Source organism: Echinococcus granulosus (genome assembly GCF_000524195.1).
Source record: "Echinococcus granulosus chromosome Unknown EG_S00114, whole genome shotgun sequence".
Lineage (NCBI taxonomy): Eukaryota > Metazoa > Platyhelminthes > Cestoda > Cyclophyllidea > Taeniidae > Echinococcus > Echinococcus granulosus.
Genome location: NW_020170494.1, coordinates 216,803 through 238,455, shown reverse-complemented (window position 1 = coordinate 238,455; position 21,653 = coordinate 216,803). Strand labels below are relative to the sequence as shown.

Sequence of the window (21,653 nt, the reverse complement as noted above, 5' to 3'; positions counted from 1 at the left end):
AAAGAAGGTCTGAATGAACTAAATGGGATGAGTGAATGAAAGTGAGACCTGTCAATGGGAATAAGGAAGTATTTCGGATATCCTGCACGCATACAAACCACATCTACATGGCTAGTCCTCAAAAGACAACCTAATCATTAATAAATTTTTTTCAAAGCAAGATAAAGGTATCAAAATACTTGTGCTGAAGACGAAGTACTGTAAATACTATAACTACCAAATCGCTTATGACTCCTAAATAAGTTTGCATTAATTTTTGCAAACGGAGTGCCATGTGAAGGAGTATTAAGCGTATCTGGAGTAAAGATGCTTTACCTCATGGATTGTGCTGCTTCAACTTACAACTGGTCGAGGACATTGGCTTCTGCATGGACTTTTAAGTGCAAAGAAAGGAAATTTTACGATATAAAAGCTTTAAAAAGGTGAGCATAATCCCGTGAACCATTTCAGTAGGAAATAAAAAATGCATAAATTAGAAAAAACCGCATAATTGACGAGATGGTTAGCTTTTGAAAACTGATTGCTTCTTGCCTCTTACGATCACAGCAGGTGCAGAACCAACCAGACAGCACAATAAAAAGCGGGTTCCATATCGTTATATATACCTCAAGCATCTAATTCTTTACAAGTCCAGAACTTCAAATACACTTTTCGATAAAAGCAAAAATTTTCACAGAGCTTAAGAATTCTGTTCGGGCAAATCGTGCAGAATAGAAAGCTGCATACAAATTAAAAAGTTGAAAATGTGTTCAATCTGATGTTGTTATGCTTCAAAAGATTCCTAAATTCCTGACTCCGCAGCAAAGTCATTTCGTGACTCCTGTCAGTTGAGCGCGAAAATTCATCTGGGCCAATGCGAGCACTGCAGCCTTGAGTCGCCCAATCCGAGCCCGAGAGGGGATACCCAGGATGGGTCATCAACTCGACAGTTGCAGGACGGTCAATAACGGAAAAGCAGGCTTGGAGATTATCAATAGTCATATTTTGACCCATAGTTAGCATCCCTATAAACGCATCAGTGGATCTAAAATTGAAGAATAGGGTAAAATATTACCTTTACGATTCAACTGCATTGAGTATGCGCAATGTGCACTAGAGGATTACATTCTAGATAAATGTCACCGACGCAAGCACATTAATCTGCTAACTTAATGACAGGGTAATGAGGACAATACCAGATAAGTTAAGTTAATCTGGCCATTCTCAGAATGTCGCATGGCTTGGTAAGTGAGCGCAGATGACGATCTGAAATGTTTAAAATACTTTTCATTTCACTCCTACTCGAGGATCATCTCCACATCTTAGTTCTCAGCTGAGCTAACAGATGTGACAGGTAGATAAATCACTGATATAACCAACGTGCCAGAAGTTCAAGTCGGTAAAAAGGTCACTAAATATGTAAATTCTGACAGTTATATTTCATTTACGATTACTCATTGGAAAGAAAATTCTACCCAACATTGAAAAACTAAACCTTGCCACGAATCAGATCATACAAATGCAACTCCTTCTTCGCCATAACCAAAAATAATGCTTGTAAATTTAGGTAGGGCAACTAATAGGATTGTCTTGAGCACTGAACTAAAAAGAATGTTCAATTGAATTAGTAAAGACAATAACGGAAATTTTGAAACGAAAATAACGGGAAAACTTGACAGATTTAGCAAAGTAACTGACGAGATCTTTAATGCAAAAGACTTTTGACTATACACACGTGCAAAGTAGTGAGGCACCCCATTTTTAAGAGCTTTTATTACCAAACTTACGATGTAATAAATTCAGCACCTATTTTTTAAGTAATATTGCATTTAAGGTCAACATGAATGGAAGTTGTGAAACGACCCGGAACGGAAAAGTAAAACCCATAAGCTGTAAAAATGAGGGCATTTGGGGGAAATGGGCGTACAAGATGCAAACCTTGGAGTAAGAGAAGAAACGATTCCCCTAAAATAAATAAGCAAAGGCAAAGTGACCTCACTTCGAGGAAATATTACCCTCGGTCGCATTGACGATCAAGGTAAGGAGAAGGACATTGAATTGTAATAGGGGAATGACGAAGAAACTGACTTTAAACAAATGACTGGTTCCTAAGATAAATCATTTTTCTGCCTTGATAAAAGTGCATCGGAAGTGGTGTACGAAGCGCGTCTAGAAACAGAGAAAGCAAATGACTCCAGCCACACGTAAGCCGAACGAGGTACATGCAAAATGTGGGGAGTGCATTCAAGTTGTAGCAGTGGGAAAAGCGAACTACTAGGCTCAGTAATCTGAAAGTAGATAGGAGTCAGAAGAACATTAATGCCATTTGAAACACAAATATGGGACATTACGTGAGGACTGTGTGCTTCCTGAAAATTTACTTAACATTGTTGATCTATTCCTTGTACTTCCATGCCAAAAATGTCGCCCGTAGTAAAAAAGTGTGCTCCTATTCTATGGTGTTGAAATCTTGTTTAGTGAGATTGATTAATAGACTGAAATAATCCTGCAAACCGGAATAGCAAAGATTGTCAGAAAGGAGTTTTCGGCATAAAACAATTTTATGGGCAGTAAAAGCACCTGTAAATTGCATGAGCCCACGAAATATTCATGTGGCTTGTAAGGGTTGCTTACAAAGTAGAAGCAATTAACGCTAAGTCAGACATCGTTAATCATGATGACAGTGGTTCTGCGAGAATGAAACAAGGCGTGGTGATGCAGTTTCTCCCCAACAAAGGTGTAAAATTCGAACCCACTGATGCCTATTCCCATAAAATATATCAAACCCATTACGATTGGCAAAAACGCTTCAAAGGCGGTCGTGCACCTATCAGCCAGTTATGATCCGGCCGTTATGGTTCCCAGACCACTCATCAATCACTTCTGTGGACACTTAGCATGCGGAACATCTAATGGACGCACAAGGTGAATTTTAACAGGAGACAAACGATGTTATGGAAACGGTAGACAGTACGAATCAGAAATATTTGAATTTCCGGGAAGTCAGCAGACGCTGAGTACCAAGACATTGTTTCCTAAACTGACTCAGGATGGTTCATACCTCACCAACAAGTCATTCGAAGCTAAATTTTTCTAGGTATAAGTTGAACACCAAAACGTGTGTAGATGTAGCAAGGGACTGTATGAAAAAAGCTTATCCCATGAAGCCCGACCATGATAGAGGAGATCGGGATTGCCAACGCAAACGGTGCTCTCTTATCTGACGGGCTCTAAGGTGATACGATCATGGTAACATAAAATTAATGACGTCGATTTCGATGAGAAAACTCAAGCGAACCTTCAGTGATGGCAGCGGTAACCACTTGAGATGGCTAAAAAAAGCCCACTAAAATCCAGACCGATGAGCTATCCGTCTGAAAGTCGCCATTCTAAATGAGATAAACCAGTACTCCAATGGCAAGCACACTGATTGATAGCACTCCAAAATTCGTAGTTAATCCAATGTCGGGTGTCACGTTTGAAATCTGACTCAAAAAACCCGATGACATCCTCCGAGATAACATGCCCAAAAAAGACATGGAGTGTTTTAATTTTTGTGCAAGCTTGATGTAGTGGAGCACAAAGGATATACCAAATGTGTTCTCGCCGAAAAACCAGGAGATAGAACATCTCAAGGACAAGAGCTTGGTGATTAAGTCCCAAGGTTTAGCACATGGTGCCACTGCTAGAGCCTGACCAAAATTCTCAAGATGACTGGATGACGTAGGCTAGCAAGATTAACAAGGAATATAACGCTTCAAACGCTGAAATACAACAGAGAGCCGATTCGAGTGCCTGATTTTTGCGCATGGCTTTAGAACCCTCGAGATACTGGGATCATGACTCGGATTTTGAACAGGATTAAACTGGGCTCAGAAACCACAAATATAAACCGCAAAAGCAGAATGCTAGGACTTGGAAAATTTGAGGCATGAGACAGTCTTAATCTAACGACTGATGGTATATCTCCGAAGGCCCCACGGAATCCGGCTGCAGAAACCACTCTCAACACACTGGCAGTGCGTCGGTTGAAACTTCGTAGGATTTTGTCCCTTCAAAAGACATTGTTGTGTAAGATGCTCTCATTTCGGTAACAAAAAATGGTACTCTAGTAAAAGCAGCAAAACGTAGATGACTGAAAGGAGCGAAAAATCCACATACAGAAAGTATGCGTCGGTGGGCACTATCAAGAAGTCAGTTCGCCTTCAGTTAGGCTAGCGCTGAGTGAAAGGAAGCAGGCAAACTGTAGCACTTTCGGTGGATTACCGAGAATCGTCGATGAATTCGACCATACCGTTGATCTGGATTGTGTTGGTCACCAAAACCTGTCACATGCCAAAGCGCCAAGACTTGAATTTGCTGGAATTGTCTTTAACAGCCCACTTAGTCTACTTCGTTGTAGAATGTGAGTGCGAACCCCACAGTGACATACTCAGGAAGCAGCAAGCAATCTACGACCAGGTAACTTTTGAGCGTCGATCATCCCCCTACCATCCTTAGTCAAACGATCGGGCTGAAAGATTTGTCGACGCTTCCGAGCAAGTCTTAACGAAAAAAAACAGGAGTAGGGGAGGTAAACCCAAGAGGTCATTGATATATTTCTAATGAACTAGCGGACGACACCTGCTTGACAAATATAGAAGGAAAGTCTCCTGTTGATGAAATATTTAATCGCAAAGTTAACAATATCGGAACTCACTCCTGTCTTAGAGGACTGGTGATGAGAGCCGCAACAACAGATTAACACTTACAAAATGGATAGTTGGATGTAGACCTTTAAGCCCAGGGGAAAGAGTGGGACTGTTCAATATCGGCACGACAATCAAATGGGATGGAACAACAAATCATGGAATCACGAAGGAAAATTTGAGATCCTGTAGTTAGGTATATCGTTCAAGGCTTTCAACTTACCGCAAAGGAATATGGTATTACAAGAACGTCTTAAGTCACCAACATCGACTTCCTGATTTGGGTAGGGAGAGGAAGAAACGTAACACCGGATGGCCTCTCCAGATCAATGAATCGCCAAATATACGATATCCTTTTCAAGAGGACTAATCGTGCCCATGAAGCAGCAGGGCCTCGATCACACCCGTGGGTTGGCTGTGTCCTCTCTCAATAAAACTGGCCGGGATGTTAAGGGCAAGCAAATCGGCCACAAGTGGCTGAACGTTCAATAACAGCTGTGCATGTGACCAGCAATCTAACTGATCTCCAACCAGTGGTTGAGCATACCTGGTAGTGCCGTCAAGATTGCCCATGTCTCAGACACACGTAAAACAACTTTTTCGCGGTTTTTTGGCAGACAAATGGACTACCGTTTTCGTTGATAGCTATAGCCTACCCCTACCGTAGTCGGGTTCTACAGAATACAACAAACAACAAATGCAGTTGCCACTACTTGCAATCTGGGTCATCGTAGCACCAAAATCCAAAGTTCTTGTAGAATTTTGGAGAATTGTTCCAATTTACAGAAGTTAATTTTATGGGTTTTTACCCGCAAAAACGGCTACTACTTTTTGAGATTACTCCTATTAATTTTTCGGTCAATTTCACGTGTTCGGACCCATTGGAGTATGTCAAAATGATGGCACCATGGGCTAGGTGACAGCAGCCGATCCCATCCCAACTTGTCGCGCCACAGGACTTAGCTTTATAAACAGAAACACGTAAAATCAAGAAAAGCAGTGAATAATTAACATCTTTAAAATGATTCGGTGAGGAATTCACGTAAATAAGCTGGTACACTTAGCAACTCAGAAAGCATTAATCCTATCCTGATTTTCCACACCTCAGTTGGATAAACGAATTCGCTTCGCGTGTTTGCTGCAGTGTCCCCAATTTTCCATCTAGTGAATGAACAAATGGGGTAAAACCAATCCATAAGCACACGTAATTAATAATTTGTGTCCACATAACAAGAAAGGCCAACAAGCCGACAAAACGGACTCATCTCCCAATTGAATCCCTGACTAATACGTTTCCCTAAATTTAAAAGCTTATAGGCATCATTAACAACTTTTAAAAGTTCTGGACAGATTGATGATACCAGGATCTAGGTCAACTTTGGTGTTAAATGCACAAATCTGAACCGATGGCAATAAAAAACTGTTGTGATGGAAAGAACTCGAGAGTGTATTAAAAATTAGTGAGAGCCAGGCATATTTTGAGAGAATCCCTCCACTTGAATTTCGGGTTTCGTAATATGTGATTCGATGAAAAGTACTTTATGATCTCAACATCTGTATTTTTAATCGTTCAGGCAACAGTAAGATTAAACCCTTTTCATCTAATAGATTGTAATGCTTGTGTTCACAGGATTATTTTTCCTCTTAGCATTGTGTGGGACTTCTGCATGACCGAAATGCTAAGCGGTTTTTTTTCGGAAGACCTATGCTCCACTTATGCATTCACATTTTGCCAGCAATATTATATGGTCATGAGTTGACTGGATGGCACTGTAATGTTAGGTGAATCCTTATTTGCGCGTACTTAGGAATGGGTTTATGCGAAGTCTTTCAGAAATTGCACTAGATAGTCTCTTCAATCAAATTGGCAAACGGTAAACAGTTACTATTTTTGGATATGGGCTTAGATTAGCAGTGGTAACCTCTTTGTGGCATAACAAGGACAAAAATGCAGCACGTTCCCCAATCCGACGGCGCTTACTTAAAATAGATTGGCGGTTACAAAAAATGACCTTTGTTTTAAAGGTAACAACTGCCATCAAAAAACACTCCACCACCGAATCTGACTGGGGTCTCTAGCACTGACATCATCTACCCTGCTTGTTCAAAAGGTAATGCCAGTATTCCAACCACATATCACCATATAAAATACACTTGTCGGAAGAAAGCTTCAAAAGATATAAAACCTATTAAGTTGAAGTAAAATGTTTAAATTTCACTAGACAGTGAAGCACGAAGACGCAAATAGTCACACTTAAAGCGAATAATGTAAAAAGATGAAGGGCGTTGTACTAAAGGGAGTCATTAGACAACAATTCTTTAGAAAATGGCGTGTTTCAAAACTGTTATTTTTTTAGCCGACAATGACAACTGTTGTGTCACTCCTTCAAAATAGGTACAGCTGCGAGCTGACTCCACGCTGTTTCTTATTTCGTCAATTCAAAGTGTACTGATCACTTCTTCAGTGCAAAGGACGTGTTTTCGATGTTTTTGGTAAACCTATTGACCTATTAGTTCCGATAGTCCAAATTCATCCCACAGGCTATGCTTAAAATAAAACTTTTTGTTTAAACAAACGGAAAATTGCGACGCTTCTGGACAATCATGCCTGGAGATCGAGGTGCGGATTGAACAGATACAAAATGGGAAGGTTTAAGGACTTTCACTGCATGCACAGGGATTTCCTAAGGTGGCATTTTAAAACGATTTGTCGGGATTATATATCGATGAAATCCCATTTATATTCACATTCTCTACAGTTTTAATTGTGAAATTCGTGTAAGAGTGGGAAACAACAGTAAGATCTCGGATGAAATAAAACATCGCACACGCGCCTTACCAAACGCGGTTTATTTGAAAAGGAAAGTGAAACATAATGAGATTGGGATGATACAATTTTTTGACAAACATAATAAATCACTCCACCTGGGTGATAGCGATAATGATGTTCGTTTCGAAATGAAAGTGCTGGACGCTTGAAAAAGACCTAGAGTCCATCTCAGTGAGCATTCCTGGAAGACAAAGCTATTTTCACGTGGAAATTTTACTCCCACATGAATTCGCCCACTTTGCCAAATTATTCACCCAGCAGAAGCAGCATAGTCCCGAATTCATTCCACTAAATGAAGGCGTACACCCGGTGAATTTGTGATGAGAGGAGTTGCCGTTATGAGGTGACTAGAATCAAAACCAAACGCATATTTGTAGCCGAAACACTTATTTGAGCGCAGACACTAAACGGAATTGAGAAATGGGATGAAGGAACAAAGGTGAAGGTAATACGTGTTGCCAATGGTGTCACATTAGGGGCCACAGTTTTGGATAAATAGAGAAATTGGTTGCGCAAAACGCCTGACTAGGGGAATAACGTAACCCCTGCACACCCGGTTCTTCTAGTCTACCTGGTGAAATTAGATATCTGGCAACACTATTGTGTGCTAGGCAATAGTGTAAAGCTGAAAATTGGATGGTGTAAGCATGTTAAATAAGGTCATAAACAATGGATTAGTCAACACCGTGTCTTCAATTTACCACGTTCGTGAACATCTGCCTAATGATGGTGAATTTTACCAAATAGCGTCGCCACTGGATTGATTGAGTTTAAAACACCAAAGTAGACGGGACACAGACATTTTCTGAGGATAATTGTGCTTTTTGGTTTATAAGCAGAATAATTCTAAGTAGAACAAATCTTCAATGAGTCGGAATTGGCGACTTTTCTTTGAGACAGGCCCTCACAACGGAGTTACTGTGAATCATATTTTTACTAAAATACAGTGGCAATTTGTTGTTCTGCAGAGGTCATCGTACTTAACTGGCCATAAAGGTCACAAAAGTGTGAACCCATATCGCACTCTTCATTCTCCAGGCACAACGCATGGCATGCTTGTGCAAACACCATCAAATAAGTCTCCTTTTAGTAGAATCAACTTCGAGAAGCAGGAATAATATCGCAACTCATTTGACAACAATGTCGCCAAGTTCGAGGTTTTATGGAGTAAAGCTAAAGATGACCAACTTTTTTATTACCAAAAACCCGAGATTGGGGTCAGAAAGCAAACCTTCTGGTCAATAAAACAAGCAAAATTCATGTAGTTTCGAATCAAGGAAGCACAGGATTTTGGAGGTTAACCAACATAAGGATTGATATATCAGATGATATTAGAAGCACTACTTCAAGTAAGCAAAAAAAAAAACAATTCAATTGAATTTTCTGGCAATACTCTAGTAAACCAGAGGAATTGGTTGATTGATAGAAACATGAAAACCAAAGAAAACAACTCATTTGACCGAGTTTAACGTGATCAGCTTAATTCGGCTTCAACTCGGCGGTTAGATTCACTTAGTCGCGAATGAGATTTTGAATTTTAATTGAAAGTGCGAGATCGCCGAGATTCTCCCATACTAATTCATTGTACAAACAGTTAGTCACTTAATCGGTGCATTTTCAATCCAGAGCGAAAAACAAAATTGTGCAGTTAGGAGAAAACTGCTGAAACTGTACGAACTGGGACTGATTTGTAAAACTAGAGGATGAAGGAAAAACCCACAAAACAGCATTTAAAAGCGTTCAAGAGCCCACGCTTGCGAAAAACCAGTCGCCGTTATGAAAATTACATACGTCGGCGATGTAGCAAAGGCTTCGTTGGATAAGCATTTTGGAAAAAACGACAAGTTACAAAAAGCTTATTGACGTGCAAGTTGACAGATTGTGCTCCTGAAGAGGCGATTGACATCATTTTGCACTCCTAAGAATGTCAGATAATCATGTTGTAAGAATATGGTTGATACAGCTTAACCAAATAAACTCATGCGGCCTCTTATAATAGGAAATAAGTAGCTAAAAAACTTTAGAATCTCATTCATTGAAGTAATCATCACTACAAGGTATAATTCTTTCCCGAGGAGGCACAAGCTTGCAAGCCTAGCCAAATGCCCATTTCGTATGCGACAGCCAAATGCCAAGGCGATAGCCATCAGTAGGAGATATCGAGGGTATAAAAAAGATGACCAGGTAGCTTCTCCATCTGTCCTACCCTAAAGTGCAAATCTTCTGACAGGTAAGTTTCGCGATATAGAGTTTTATGTTATCTTGTAAGGATAGGCCTCCCTTCACACAGTCGGACCAATCACGGCTGTTTCGCAAGAAGAAGTTTTCATACACACCTCCGAGTTGCATATTTCTCAGAAAAAACTCACAATGAACAACCTTGTTTATAGCTCATCGCATACAAAGTAGGCGTAGCCTACTACAGATGAATTGATGTTTTGAAGGCGTTAGACAGTGGATCTGTTGGAGGCAACCAATGATTTGTTCGTTTGCTTAACATTTCGGTAAAAATGATAGGCTTCATCCCAATTCATGCAGTAAACATTCTAAAAACGGCGCATTTCTATGAAGTATGTGACCGAAATAATGAAAAGTTGGTAGCTTTTTAGAGTTATTGCCGTTTGCTGACCCATAAGACATCTACGCGTGCAAACGAATTGTTTAATCACGCACGTCAAACCGCAGCAAAAGCTCAGCGGAGAAAAAAGCCTTCATTATCAGGAATATTTTAGTGAGTCATCATCAGCTTGATGCATTTTTGACTAGTAATTCAGTAATTTCAGGCCTAAACGTCCTACTACCACATATCGTTCCTTCTTCAAGTTTTACTAGAGACTTATGCTTCATTGAGCAGACAAACTCGAGTTACATCAGATTCAACCGACATTTAATTACACAAGGTTCCAAAATAGTAGGAGGCATACCTATGCCCTGTGACGCAAATGGGCAATCGCAAATTATAGGTCCCTACAGGTTACAACAAATATCATGTACCGAAATATGATGCAAAGGGCGCAAATCATTACAAACGCAACAATTAAATATCTTCCACTAGAAATTATTCAAGGAAATACCCTAGTCATTGTTCGGCAACAGGAGTGGAATTAATTTGTGATCCAAGTAAAAAAATGGAAGTCTTGTCAGCAAGAAGGACGTTGCGAATAAGGGGAGGTACTTAGGGTTTAAAAATAAAAATTTGAAGAACTTAATCAAATTGCAAAGGACCACCGCAAAAAATTCCAAGAAAGAGTAATCAAACGCTTTTAAAAAGAGAGTCGCCCCAAAGAAATGCAGTTGTTTATGGGTAAAAGTGGTTGTTATACGTGGCAAAAACGTGGGAACTGTGCCGGATGTAGAGGAATGAGTTCATTAGCCCATTTTTGGCAAATGAAAAGTGAAAACGGGTATATTCGTTTAAAAAGTAAATCCGTCAATGCAGCCTAACGGTGCACGGGGACAAAACACCAGACAGGAAAGAAATGTAGCAAGACGGACAACAATTTTTGCTCTGAATGAAATTGTAAAGCACGATACTGTGCGAAATAAGCATGAGGCAAGAGATAGCAATTTAGGGTTTAAAAGCCGTTGTAGTACGTTTAAATCGAGATAAATTTAGCGGAGAAAAGACTAGTGATTGAATTTAGAGAAAGGACTTTTTGGAACAGAACGCAGTTCAGCAATATAAAACCTTAGAGATCCAAAATGGAGGCAAAACAAGCCTCTGATATCAGTGAAGGGTTTTGAAAAAAGCAATTAGACTAACATGTAAGCTGTGCTGATAAATTTAATGAAGAATCTAAGACACACTAATAGCTTAGGCCCCTGATGATGACTTGCCATTAGCACGAAAAAAGGCCATTTAATTAAGCAATGATAAGACTTGAAGTCCAGATACCATCATTGGTCTATCTCAGGAACAAGAATGCCCACAGAAAATCACAGCATACTTTTAGCGTGCAGTGCGATTCAATTTAGCTCAATGCAAAACCAAATTGCATGTAACAGGCATGCAGAAGGTTTCATAGAAAGTATATCTTGGTCAAAATGACTGAGTCCTTATCCACCTCATTTTTCGAAATCAATCTGTACGTGGGACTAGGACAATTTCCAGGGTTAGAAGCAGTTTGAATTGAATCAAGGTATGGACGAAAATCACAAATAAGAAGGAATGTAAGACTGTGTTTACATAAAACCGAAGTAAGCCATAGAAAAGTAATAGACCTTTGGTAATGCTTGACACGCACTTCAAAAAAGCAGTCATCGTATGAGATACAAGCCTAAACGTAGTGGACAAACTGGCGGCCATCATCAAAGTAATGCTCGAAAAGGGTGTTCATTTTAGTTTACACACGTCACTGTGACAAATTAACACACAAATTGCACGACTTCAAAAATGTCGTATTTTGGATCACTTGTAATGAGATCCCAAAACAATGAGCAGGAACAGAGTTCCCAATTTATACACCACTATTCGTAGGACTTTAGAAATTTACTTGACACTTCACCAAACCCTCATTAGGTCAAAAGATTAATAACGGTTGGTTAACATCGCCGTCATTTCTTCCAGGGGAATCCAATATTACCAGAAAGTGGACGCAAACTATGAGTAGAGGGAAGGGACTACATTGCAAAGTGGCGATCATGATTACAAACTACTGCGAAACAAATTAGCTGCAACCCAAAATTGTGGATTTTAAATGACAAGTCCAGTTCATTTACTTGCCGAAACCCCGAGGTATTACTTGAAGAGACACTGGTTCCATGGAGGTTTCGACGACAGGCGAGAATCGGTGTAATTTCAAGGAGAATCGTAGACCACGGCAGCAGAATGTTGATTCTCCCATTCCACTTTTTGGTGGTCTCGAGTAGTTCAGCGCACAGTTAACTTACAGTTATACATTGTAGCCACACTTAAGGTACTCGCTATCGGTGTCATACATACGACGCCTTCATTTTCTTATCTGAGCCCAGCGTCACAAATATGTGGGGTATTATTTAAAAACTCACAAAAAGCTACTGCGCCCACTGTGTCTTGGAGATGGTAGTTGATTTCCTAACAAGAAAATAAATGCAGGATGCTCTCAGTCAGAGAACAATCACATTCTTCTAGGTTTGAGCAGCAGCCGAATTGGCCGGTTTCTCAGTACAGTCGCAGTGTATTGTAGCCCACATGTGCGGATGGATGTTTCAAGGTCCATTGTAAAAATAGAAGCGTGCATTATACCGTTTCTCCAATCCGCCCCATTTCATTTCCTTTGAACTCAATGTCGCATACGTTTACCGTATGTTATAAATAAACTCTGCAGAAATTAAGGGCAGTGTCACGTTAGACCACCAAAGTATCCTAAATTTGGTGCTTGGCGTTCCCCTAAGACGCTGATCCTAGTCGAGAAGGCGGAGAAGGACCTTATTGCCTGCTACAAGATTGACTTTAAATGCAGCACATTGCATTTACCTTTCAACTAAGTGGATCCACACGAACTCCATTCTCTTTTTAACTATTGATGGATTAAAGGCACTGCATTAGTGAACGAAATATGTGGGTGGTATGTACCAAACGACAGTGGAAGTAAGGTATCGTCAAGGCACTCGCACACACTGACGTACTTTGCTGTAAAAGTACAATTCAACTCTTGATTAGAAGCAAATGTCATAACTAGGAGGAATGCCTGACATTTTTACGTGCACAAGGTGTTCCTGCTAAAACGCCATCTGCACGAAGTACAGCGGATACATACTTTGAAAGGAGTTAAAAATCTCCATAGTAGATGTTTGTATTCTTTAAGACATAAGCAGAACTGCGCAAGACAACGCACTTTGGGAGGCCTTGGCTCACCATAACTATAACTTCTTCCATGTGACCAGACTGTTTACTCAAAGCTTTCCACGAAGTTAGAGGTTGTGTTTGGTTGTGTCAGTTTTTGCGAAGTGCATGGGCCCATGACGAGTGAGAGGACAAGGCAAGACTTCTACAGAGGTCGCATTCAGCTTGTCACTTCATTGAGAGGGTACTGTCAATTGACACCTGCAATTGCGTATGTGTTAAGCGAAATCAGAAAAACTCAAATATCCTGCTTCATCTACCTGAAGAGACTTCATCAATGAAGAGGTGAGAATAAGGCGGTACGGCAACAACAAACTCACGGCAGTACGCTGGCAATCACATCAAATTACAGATGAAATGATGGTGAAACGATATGTATTGGGATGGCTATCTAGCCAAGCGGGGTCTTCAATCGCCACAGATTGCACCACCATCTTGGTGGCGCAGACTCTCGACCCCACCTTTCATTTCCGGGCCCCTTTTGCACTCCAAATCTGCTAATAATCCGTTCTTTTACACGGGTAGGCCTTATCACGTCCTCTGGGGCCACAATACCAACTGTTTTGAAGAATTTAATGAATGGAATCAGGACGTTATGACCAAAGAAAGGGGAAAATAAATTTTGCGAATCTTGAAGAAACTAAATTCCCTTTTGTTAAATGGGAAAGAATATTCCAAGAACTTAAAGGGATAGCATTAACAAGCATCCATCATTCCATACAAATTTTGGAGTAAAGAAGAGAAACGTGGTTCTTATCTAGAAGAAATAGCCCGGATAGAGATGATAGATCATCTAAAACTTGGCAGATGTTTCTCCAATTGGAAATACTTTTTTTCAGAAAATTGATCGTAGTAGAAATATACTTTCTTCCAACTAAATTTTGCTTGTCCTCCTATGGAGATGTGGAAAAACAAGCAATTTGAAAGGTCCATCATGCGGGTGGCCATAAAATACGAAGTGCCGTAAACAGTGAACGACTATTTAACTTAGAGAAAATATGAAAGAGCAGGAATAAAACATGTAGAGGTCGATGTTTTACGGAGAGAGAACGCAATAACCCACACGCTCAAATAATGCCTTAAATCTTCATCCCTTTCAATCTGATAATATCACAAATCACAGTAAAGCCTAAAAGGTTGACTTAGCACTGCTTTAATAAATGTGGACAATAAATATGAGTCTATCAAAATCTAACACTAGAAAACGTTTTGATAAAAAGAAAATTACAAAACGATTCCATTGCTAATCACCGCGTGCTGTGTATACTTCAATTTCAGTGGCCTGAGCGTAAATAGGGAAAATAAAACCATTTCCACTCTGCAATAAATCAACTTTTATTAAAGCATTTTCCAAGTTCCGCATTTCGTAGAAGCGTGTAATTTAAATATCGCAAATTAAACTCACTTCAAACCTGCAGACTGAAAATGAACACGTGCTGCAGCGGCTTGACTGGAAACTTCACGGTAAAAGTCTATTGGAGATTCACCTATTGAAGGAAATAAAATGATTACTGACGGAATGACCTTCAGGTCACACCTCCAGCTGATCTAAATTATGTCTACCTTTTGGGATCGTGATAGGATTCCAAGACATAAGTCAATTCGTGTACTAATTCACAGACCAAAATTTCCATGCGGGTGTCGTCATTCTGCGTCTTCAAGACAGAATTAGGAGCACGGGAAGAAAGCGCAAGGAATTGGTATAGCATCGATACTTATTTACTAACCCAAATAAGTAGAATATATTTTTCATCTCACCGGCTAAGTTCATTCTGGAAAACAGCATTTGAGAGTCCCTTTGCTTCAACACGACTTCTTCAGGCAATCGGATCCAGGACACACTGTGCCGAGGTAGGAGACGACAGAGCACTTCGACAATGCCTTAAAGGTAATGCAATAATTCCCTAATTTTTGCTCCGATTACAATGAGATGACAACTGACAACCAGCAGACCTGGCAAAACATGACAGTGCTGATGTCCATCAACTCGTAGAGGCGATACACCAAACAATTTTTCGAACTTTATTATTTGCCGCTCAATTTCGATTTCAACGTGCCATAAGTGTACCGTCTGCAAGTTCCTCCGCAAATTCGCCTTTCCATAAAATAGACCCGTCCCGTCTTCTAGAAGAGAGCTTATAGATCCTTTGGTACTTAATGGCTCCCCCTCTGAAAGGTTGATATGCAAGCCTGAGAGAGAAAAATTGATAAGCTTCAAAAAAATGCCCAAAATGAAGAAACCTTTTATTCGATTGGAACTCAACCAAAGTAAATCACTAGACGATATTCATACTAAAGCATCGATTCAACTATAAATTAATCAAGGAATGAATCGAAAGAAAATACTGTTAGTGGTGCTCATTATTCGTCATAATTTTAAGCACAAATGAAAGTATCACTTACCAAACCTTATTTAGACAGATTAGAACTAGAAAGATCCTAAGACCACTCTTAAATATTATTTTTCAAGAAGTGAACAAACACTGCTTTCGCAACCTAAGTTGAACCACACTCCATTTCACTTCTGAGTGAAATAAGTGCTTCAAAATTTAGAAAGAAAAAAAACTGAACCAGGAAGGGCGGCTTCCTGCATGCAGTAGTTGAGGAGTACAGAGGTAGCGGGCGTGGTGGAAGAGCGCACAACACCGCCATTCATCAATACGGAGACGTCGGTGACAGCTCCATGCTTCCAGCATTCGACCAGGGCCACATCTCTCCGGTCAGCATAAAAACCGTCGTCAGCAACAATGGCCAATTGGGATGTCTGCAAAGAGCGAGACACGAAACTGAGTCTCTGTGCTTATGACGACAAACGTCAAGTTATTCAACATTTAAATGCAATCATTCACAAGCAGTACCACAGAAGTGAAAGAATGAAAATTCGATTGTAAAATAGCGCAAATAAACAGAATATTCACAGCATAGGTAAATCTCTATAACTAGTCCGTGGAGTCAGGTAATCATCTAGAAATCAATCCTGTAGGGGAAGCAGGAAGCAACACACTCAAAAAACGCAGTAAGAGAAACTGGAAAGAAAAGCGCCAACTTGATTAGCGTTGGACCTAACGAGTGTTTCCATAGCATGTGTAAAATACTCAAGTACCAAAACACACCTTATGTGAACGAAATTTTGTGATGATGGATTAATGCATTGAAATTACTGCAGAGAACTTATTGGCTGTTTTCTTATAATAAGGATCTAGAAGCTACGTGAAGACTTTATTGTCACAGAGAGATGATAGCTGATTCCTCTGCTTCGGTTGATGTAACAGCACACAAATCTAACTACTCCATGCAAGGTCGAACGATAATTGGTTCAGTAAGCGTTTGATTTGCTACCAAACGATACCCAAAAAATGGGAATTCTAAGGTTAGGCTAAGAAACCCTTGTCATCTGTTAATTAGTATAGGTTTATGCAACACAAATAAGGAACAAAATTAGTGCATTTTCGACTCTTAACTGCGCTTTTGTCATATGATTACCATGCAAGCATGGAGGTTAATTTCCTTTAACAAAATTTAAAGCCATTTTTACATAATGGCATGATGAATTATAACCCAGATATGCGCATTTGCCAATCCCGATTATTTTATGGTGATTTAGATCTGGAATCTTCATGCTCATGGTGTTGATTATCGGGCGAGAATACTAGTGGGTTAGTTGTGTGTTTAATTCGCTGTTTTGGTAACAAGTCGCTTAGGGACTCCGCCATTATACCTGCGGCGAGTGGTCTGGCCTCAGGATACATCAGTAGTCCCAAACCCTTAGTACGCTGACAACACATTTTCCCAGCTGGTATTATGTCTTCTTTCGTCTTCAGGAGAGTTTTGAAGTGCTAGAAATAAATTGCTGTCTTAGATAAGTTCTCACTGTGAGTTCCCTCCCGCATAGCATGTCATATCGCCAACAAGTGCTGCAAGAATCTAACACTTAAACACCAATCGGTCTAATGTTTTTACGAGGCGAAAGTAGCGCCCCGAGCAGAATATATGTCTAGCATACAGAAGGAGTTGAGACTACTTGCGTGACTCAAAGGCCTACCTACATGACGAAGGTACAATAGCCGAGACACAAAGTGGCCCTTTACCCAAACCGAGAGTTAAACAACCGATGCATTGCACACAATTTGCTTGCATGTGCTTGCACAATGATACAATGTGATTACGCCTTTTTAATTTTGTTGTATAGATGCACTGACCTGGGTTTTCCCTGAAGTCGTATCGTTAAATCACGCTACTAGCGTGGACCAACAGCCATGCCACAGAGCAAAAGTAAAACCGCCAGCTACTGCATTCAAAAATACACTTAAACAGAATCCTGGCTTGCTACAAGTATGTTTTTTGCACCCGGCTCTAGAAGGCTTTTTGAATTTCTACGCTTACTTGTAACGGCACTTCAGTCCACCGCTAACTCTACGGTTTACCTCAGAGACATATTTACCAAGAGGTTTTTCTGCTACCTCAGGATGTTTGAAAAACACAGTTACATTTAAAGCAGTGAAATGATTAAAGTCATGCAAGGAAAGCTGAGTTTTGTTGAACAAGTCAGTTAAGTTTTTCCTGCAAAAGTACTTCTCTACTAAGTTGACCTTGTTCGAGCACTGCGGATGGACGCATCCGCCGTAAGCATTTAATGGACGCTACCATTATGGTGACAGGTTTCATTTTTAAGACAAAATAAATTTCAAAATTATGTGATTATTGATTTTTCTGACAGTTTTTAACATCGGACTGCTTAGCACACTGGTGTGGTATTTTGAAATATATTTAAGCATTTATAACTTACCTTTGCAAGCAGATTGTGGGCGAATACTTCGTCACCTCCTCCTGATCTACGCTTTAATATGAATAGGAACAATAATGATTTGAGTACACTGTTTTCGCAGATTATCGGAGCCTCAGGGATTCTCACAAAAGCATTGCCAAGGCTTGGCGTGACGATGAAGTTAACAGACAAGAAACTAGAAAAAGAGGTAGGATGATGTACTGCTTTTAAGAGAGGATTGAAACTTTCCGACAGATCATTAAAAAATATAAAATTCTAAAATAACGATGTCTTCAGCATTACTATTCAATTCAAACTACGTCACTTAAAATTTACCGATTACAAGTTTATTTTCCACAATAAAGTTACACGTGAACCAAGTTTTGTAACCCGCTAGATGAGATTTATTAATTGTGAGTGTTTGTAATTTGAAAGGTAGCGCGGTGTGCCAACCACGACAATACTAAGCACTTACTCCAAGTGGAGAAATATGACTTGAAAGAAGACATAACTCTTTCAAGTGGAGCTGCAGGTATCGCCAAAATTAAGAATCCACTTTGTGATACTGATCCAATTGAAACTGTCAGGATTGAGGTGGATCTAGGCCTGCTTCTTGAGCAGTGCATCAAATCCACAGAAATCGCGCGAAATTGCATCAGTACAGCAGAAACTATGGAATCCTCAACCAAAGAACTAGGGACGTCTGGGGATTTACTTCATGTTGACGGTAAGTTCAAATCCTATTATTAGGATGAGTTGAAATTAAGTTATTACTCACTAGAACCACTCAAATAATCCCATAGAAGTGACCGTTCGCCCTAAAAAATTTTTCAGGTTCGCAAAATTAGCCATAAAAGTCAGTTAATAAAAAGTAGAAACTTAATTTTAGAGAGCCTCAATGAAGTGATTTTACGTGCGGACCAATTATTCAAAATTTATGCAGGCCTGATCGGCACCATTCAGGCGCTAAAAGCCAGCGAAACTGTGCTCGATAATGTCCCTCAAGAGGATGGACCGAAGGCTACTTCCACAAACGAGCGTTGTTTACCCTCACCAATATGCAATGATCACTCTCCATTATTTGCACCAGTTGTAACTGAAATCCATGAGGAGGGATTTCTTCAGTCCCTTTGTGGGTTTGCGGAACGGAAATGCATCTTTTGTGCCACTTACGTGTTTCGATCACAATGTCTGGCCAGTGTGCGCACCATTTACATCACCTTGCCCCACTCTCCACAGATCACATTTCCTACAAAGCTGAAATCAATGGTAGAACTTGATAGACTGTCAGCGGGAGATCCTTCAGAAACAGAACCGTCTCGCAGATGGTGGGAAGGAGCAAAGAACCCCTGGATTCTACCAAACAATGTGTCAAGACTTGTGCAGTCGAATCGCTCTATGGGAACTTTTAGATTGAGGAAAAGATTAGCGAATGCGTTAAGTAAATTAGTAACTCCTCGGCGTCGTGCGACCAGCGGGTCAGCAGGAGACTGTGAAGAATTGAAGCTTGACATTGGCTTCTCGCTGGATGCACTTGCGGGAAGCGAGTATATTCAATTTGTGGAGGCCGACCTTGATAGTTCCATGTATTGGTATGCAAATGCTGGAACAACTGTGGAATGCTTGCAGCAGAAATCTAAAAAATCTAGCTCCGGCTGCAGAGGAAGCAAAGTAAAGTTGTCTTTAAGACGCCATAAAGTGGAAAAATTTAAAAGGCACTGGAAAAATGACTTCCCCTCCAGACTCAATGATAATGACTCGCTTTTACAAAATAGCAATGAACCCGAATGCAAAGTAAACGTAGGATCCTCGATACCAAAAATGAGCAATAGTCCTAGGAAGGGAAAATCACTGCTAACTTTATGGAAGGCAAGAAGAAATAGCTATAAAAGGAGCCCTGAAAACTCGTTAATAGTGGGCTCTCCATCGGTGAAGCCGAGTGATAGTCCCCGTTGGAATCAGGGTATAAATGGACAAAAAAAACACGCACAACTGGTGGAATCGGACGTGCAAGCACAGAGCGGTTCTCACGGCAAGTTCTTTCAGAAGAAGGTCACATCAACAAACTCCATGCCAAGGGCTGAGGGCTCGTTTGGTCGAGAGGATGTCAAAAGAGAACGCAAAGGCTGCTTCATTTGTGGCTACCAAAGACAATTGGAGACCTCAAATAACATTCATCTCTTGAAAGCTGATGCGAGAAAGCCAAGTTTCTTGCGAAATACTGCCAACAATGCAAAATACCAAATTAGAATGCCTGAGAGAATGAAGCATGTGAGGCGAAAGTATGGTACACCGGATGATGCAAGTGAAAAAGCCAGCGTGGAACGATAACCAAGGACTCAAAGGCACGCCATGATTCAAATGTATCTCACTATCAAATGAGATAAACCAAAATCAGGTCGTCGTTATGGTAATTTACATTTCAGCTTCCTTGCAAGGCATCTGCACGAACGACCACAAATCCAATTCGTGTACCTAAACAACCACAGTTAAGTCCTATTTATACCACTTGCGTGTTTCACATAGCTGATGCTATCCAACCAATCCAAAAATAATAGAAGCCTAATTTCAAATCTTGTATCCTAAACACCTGTTTTAAAGATCTTAATGTTCCATCAGATCAAAAAATGTGTAACTATGCAGCAACTTTGATTAACAGAGCTGCTAAGTTATGGAAAACATCCCGCTTACAATAAGCAACATTCAATAGAATTGTAATAGCTCTGATGCTTCTCCCTCCTACCTGAGTGGGGAAAAATGGTTTGTAGACCACAGCATGTATTGATGGAACGTAGGATTATACAAGCGGTCTAAGTTTAATGGGGAATTGGGTGTCACCTCCACAAAGATCTAAGAGTTCTCTCAATCACAAGATTAGTCAAATTGGCCCACTTGCTACCTCAAGGACCTATTCAAAAAGCCGCATAGTGCATGGTCTCACCGTCGCTCTGCTCTCTTCATCTTCACACACCATTTTTGATAAATCATTTTCCTCTTTTAGCATGTAGGTTCCATCCTCATATTCAACAGATGGTGTGACTTTATGAGGAAGTATTTTATTATGATGTGCCATGAGTGATTGGGCTCTGATCCGTGCATTGCAGATTAAACAATTTGTTGAGTGTATTATCTTATCACTCAAAGCGCATCTTCGTTCCAACACTGATTAAATTTGCGGCATGCCTTGAGGAGCAGAAGGAGGCCTGTAGAGCTGCAATAGATTTCCCTTCTGATAGGCATCATGTTGGCTGCGCTTGCCTTTTGTCCGGCACACGATAAGCTTAGAGGTTTGGGAACGAGGTTGAGAATCGGTGTTATGCTTCAGTCGCAGCATGTACTCTGGAGCGTTGTGATTCGTTGCTTTAACGTTGGCAAAAAATTGTCAGCCAACACTGCCATTTTAATATATGAAATGGCGATGGATGTATGGACTGTATCTTTATGATCCAGGAGACGCCAGCCTGTCTAGGCAAGAATGCCAACTCTGCGGTCATGGGCCCTTAGTGAAAACCTAGAGCAGTTCTATTCGCTCGTTCTACTCGTCCACGTCCCTGTGGATGACCAACT

General features: G+C 40.4%; 1 protein-coding gene across 1 annotated transcript; it reads right to left on the bottom strand. All coding sequences in view use genetic code 11, as the record gives it.

Moving 5' to 3' along the window:
- Positions 1–729: 729 nt before the first annotated feature.
- On the bottom strand, positions 730–21,047 carry EGR_08671 (hypothetical protein; the record flags this gene model as incomplete). The annotated part of the gene is made up of 7 exons (XM_024497920.1): positions 730–1,024; positions 14,727–14,808; positions 15,080–15,202; positions 15,275–15,511; positions 15,893–16,085; positions 18,108–18,282; positions 21,028–21,047. The coding sequence occupies 7 exons, from the start codon at positions 21,045–21,047 to the stop codon at positions 730–732; spliced, it is 1,125 nt and encodes a 374-aa protein (XP_024347690.1).
- Between the last annotated feature and the right edge of the window lie 606 nt (positions 21,048–21,653).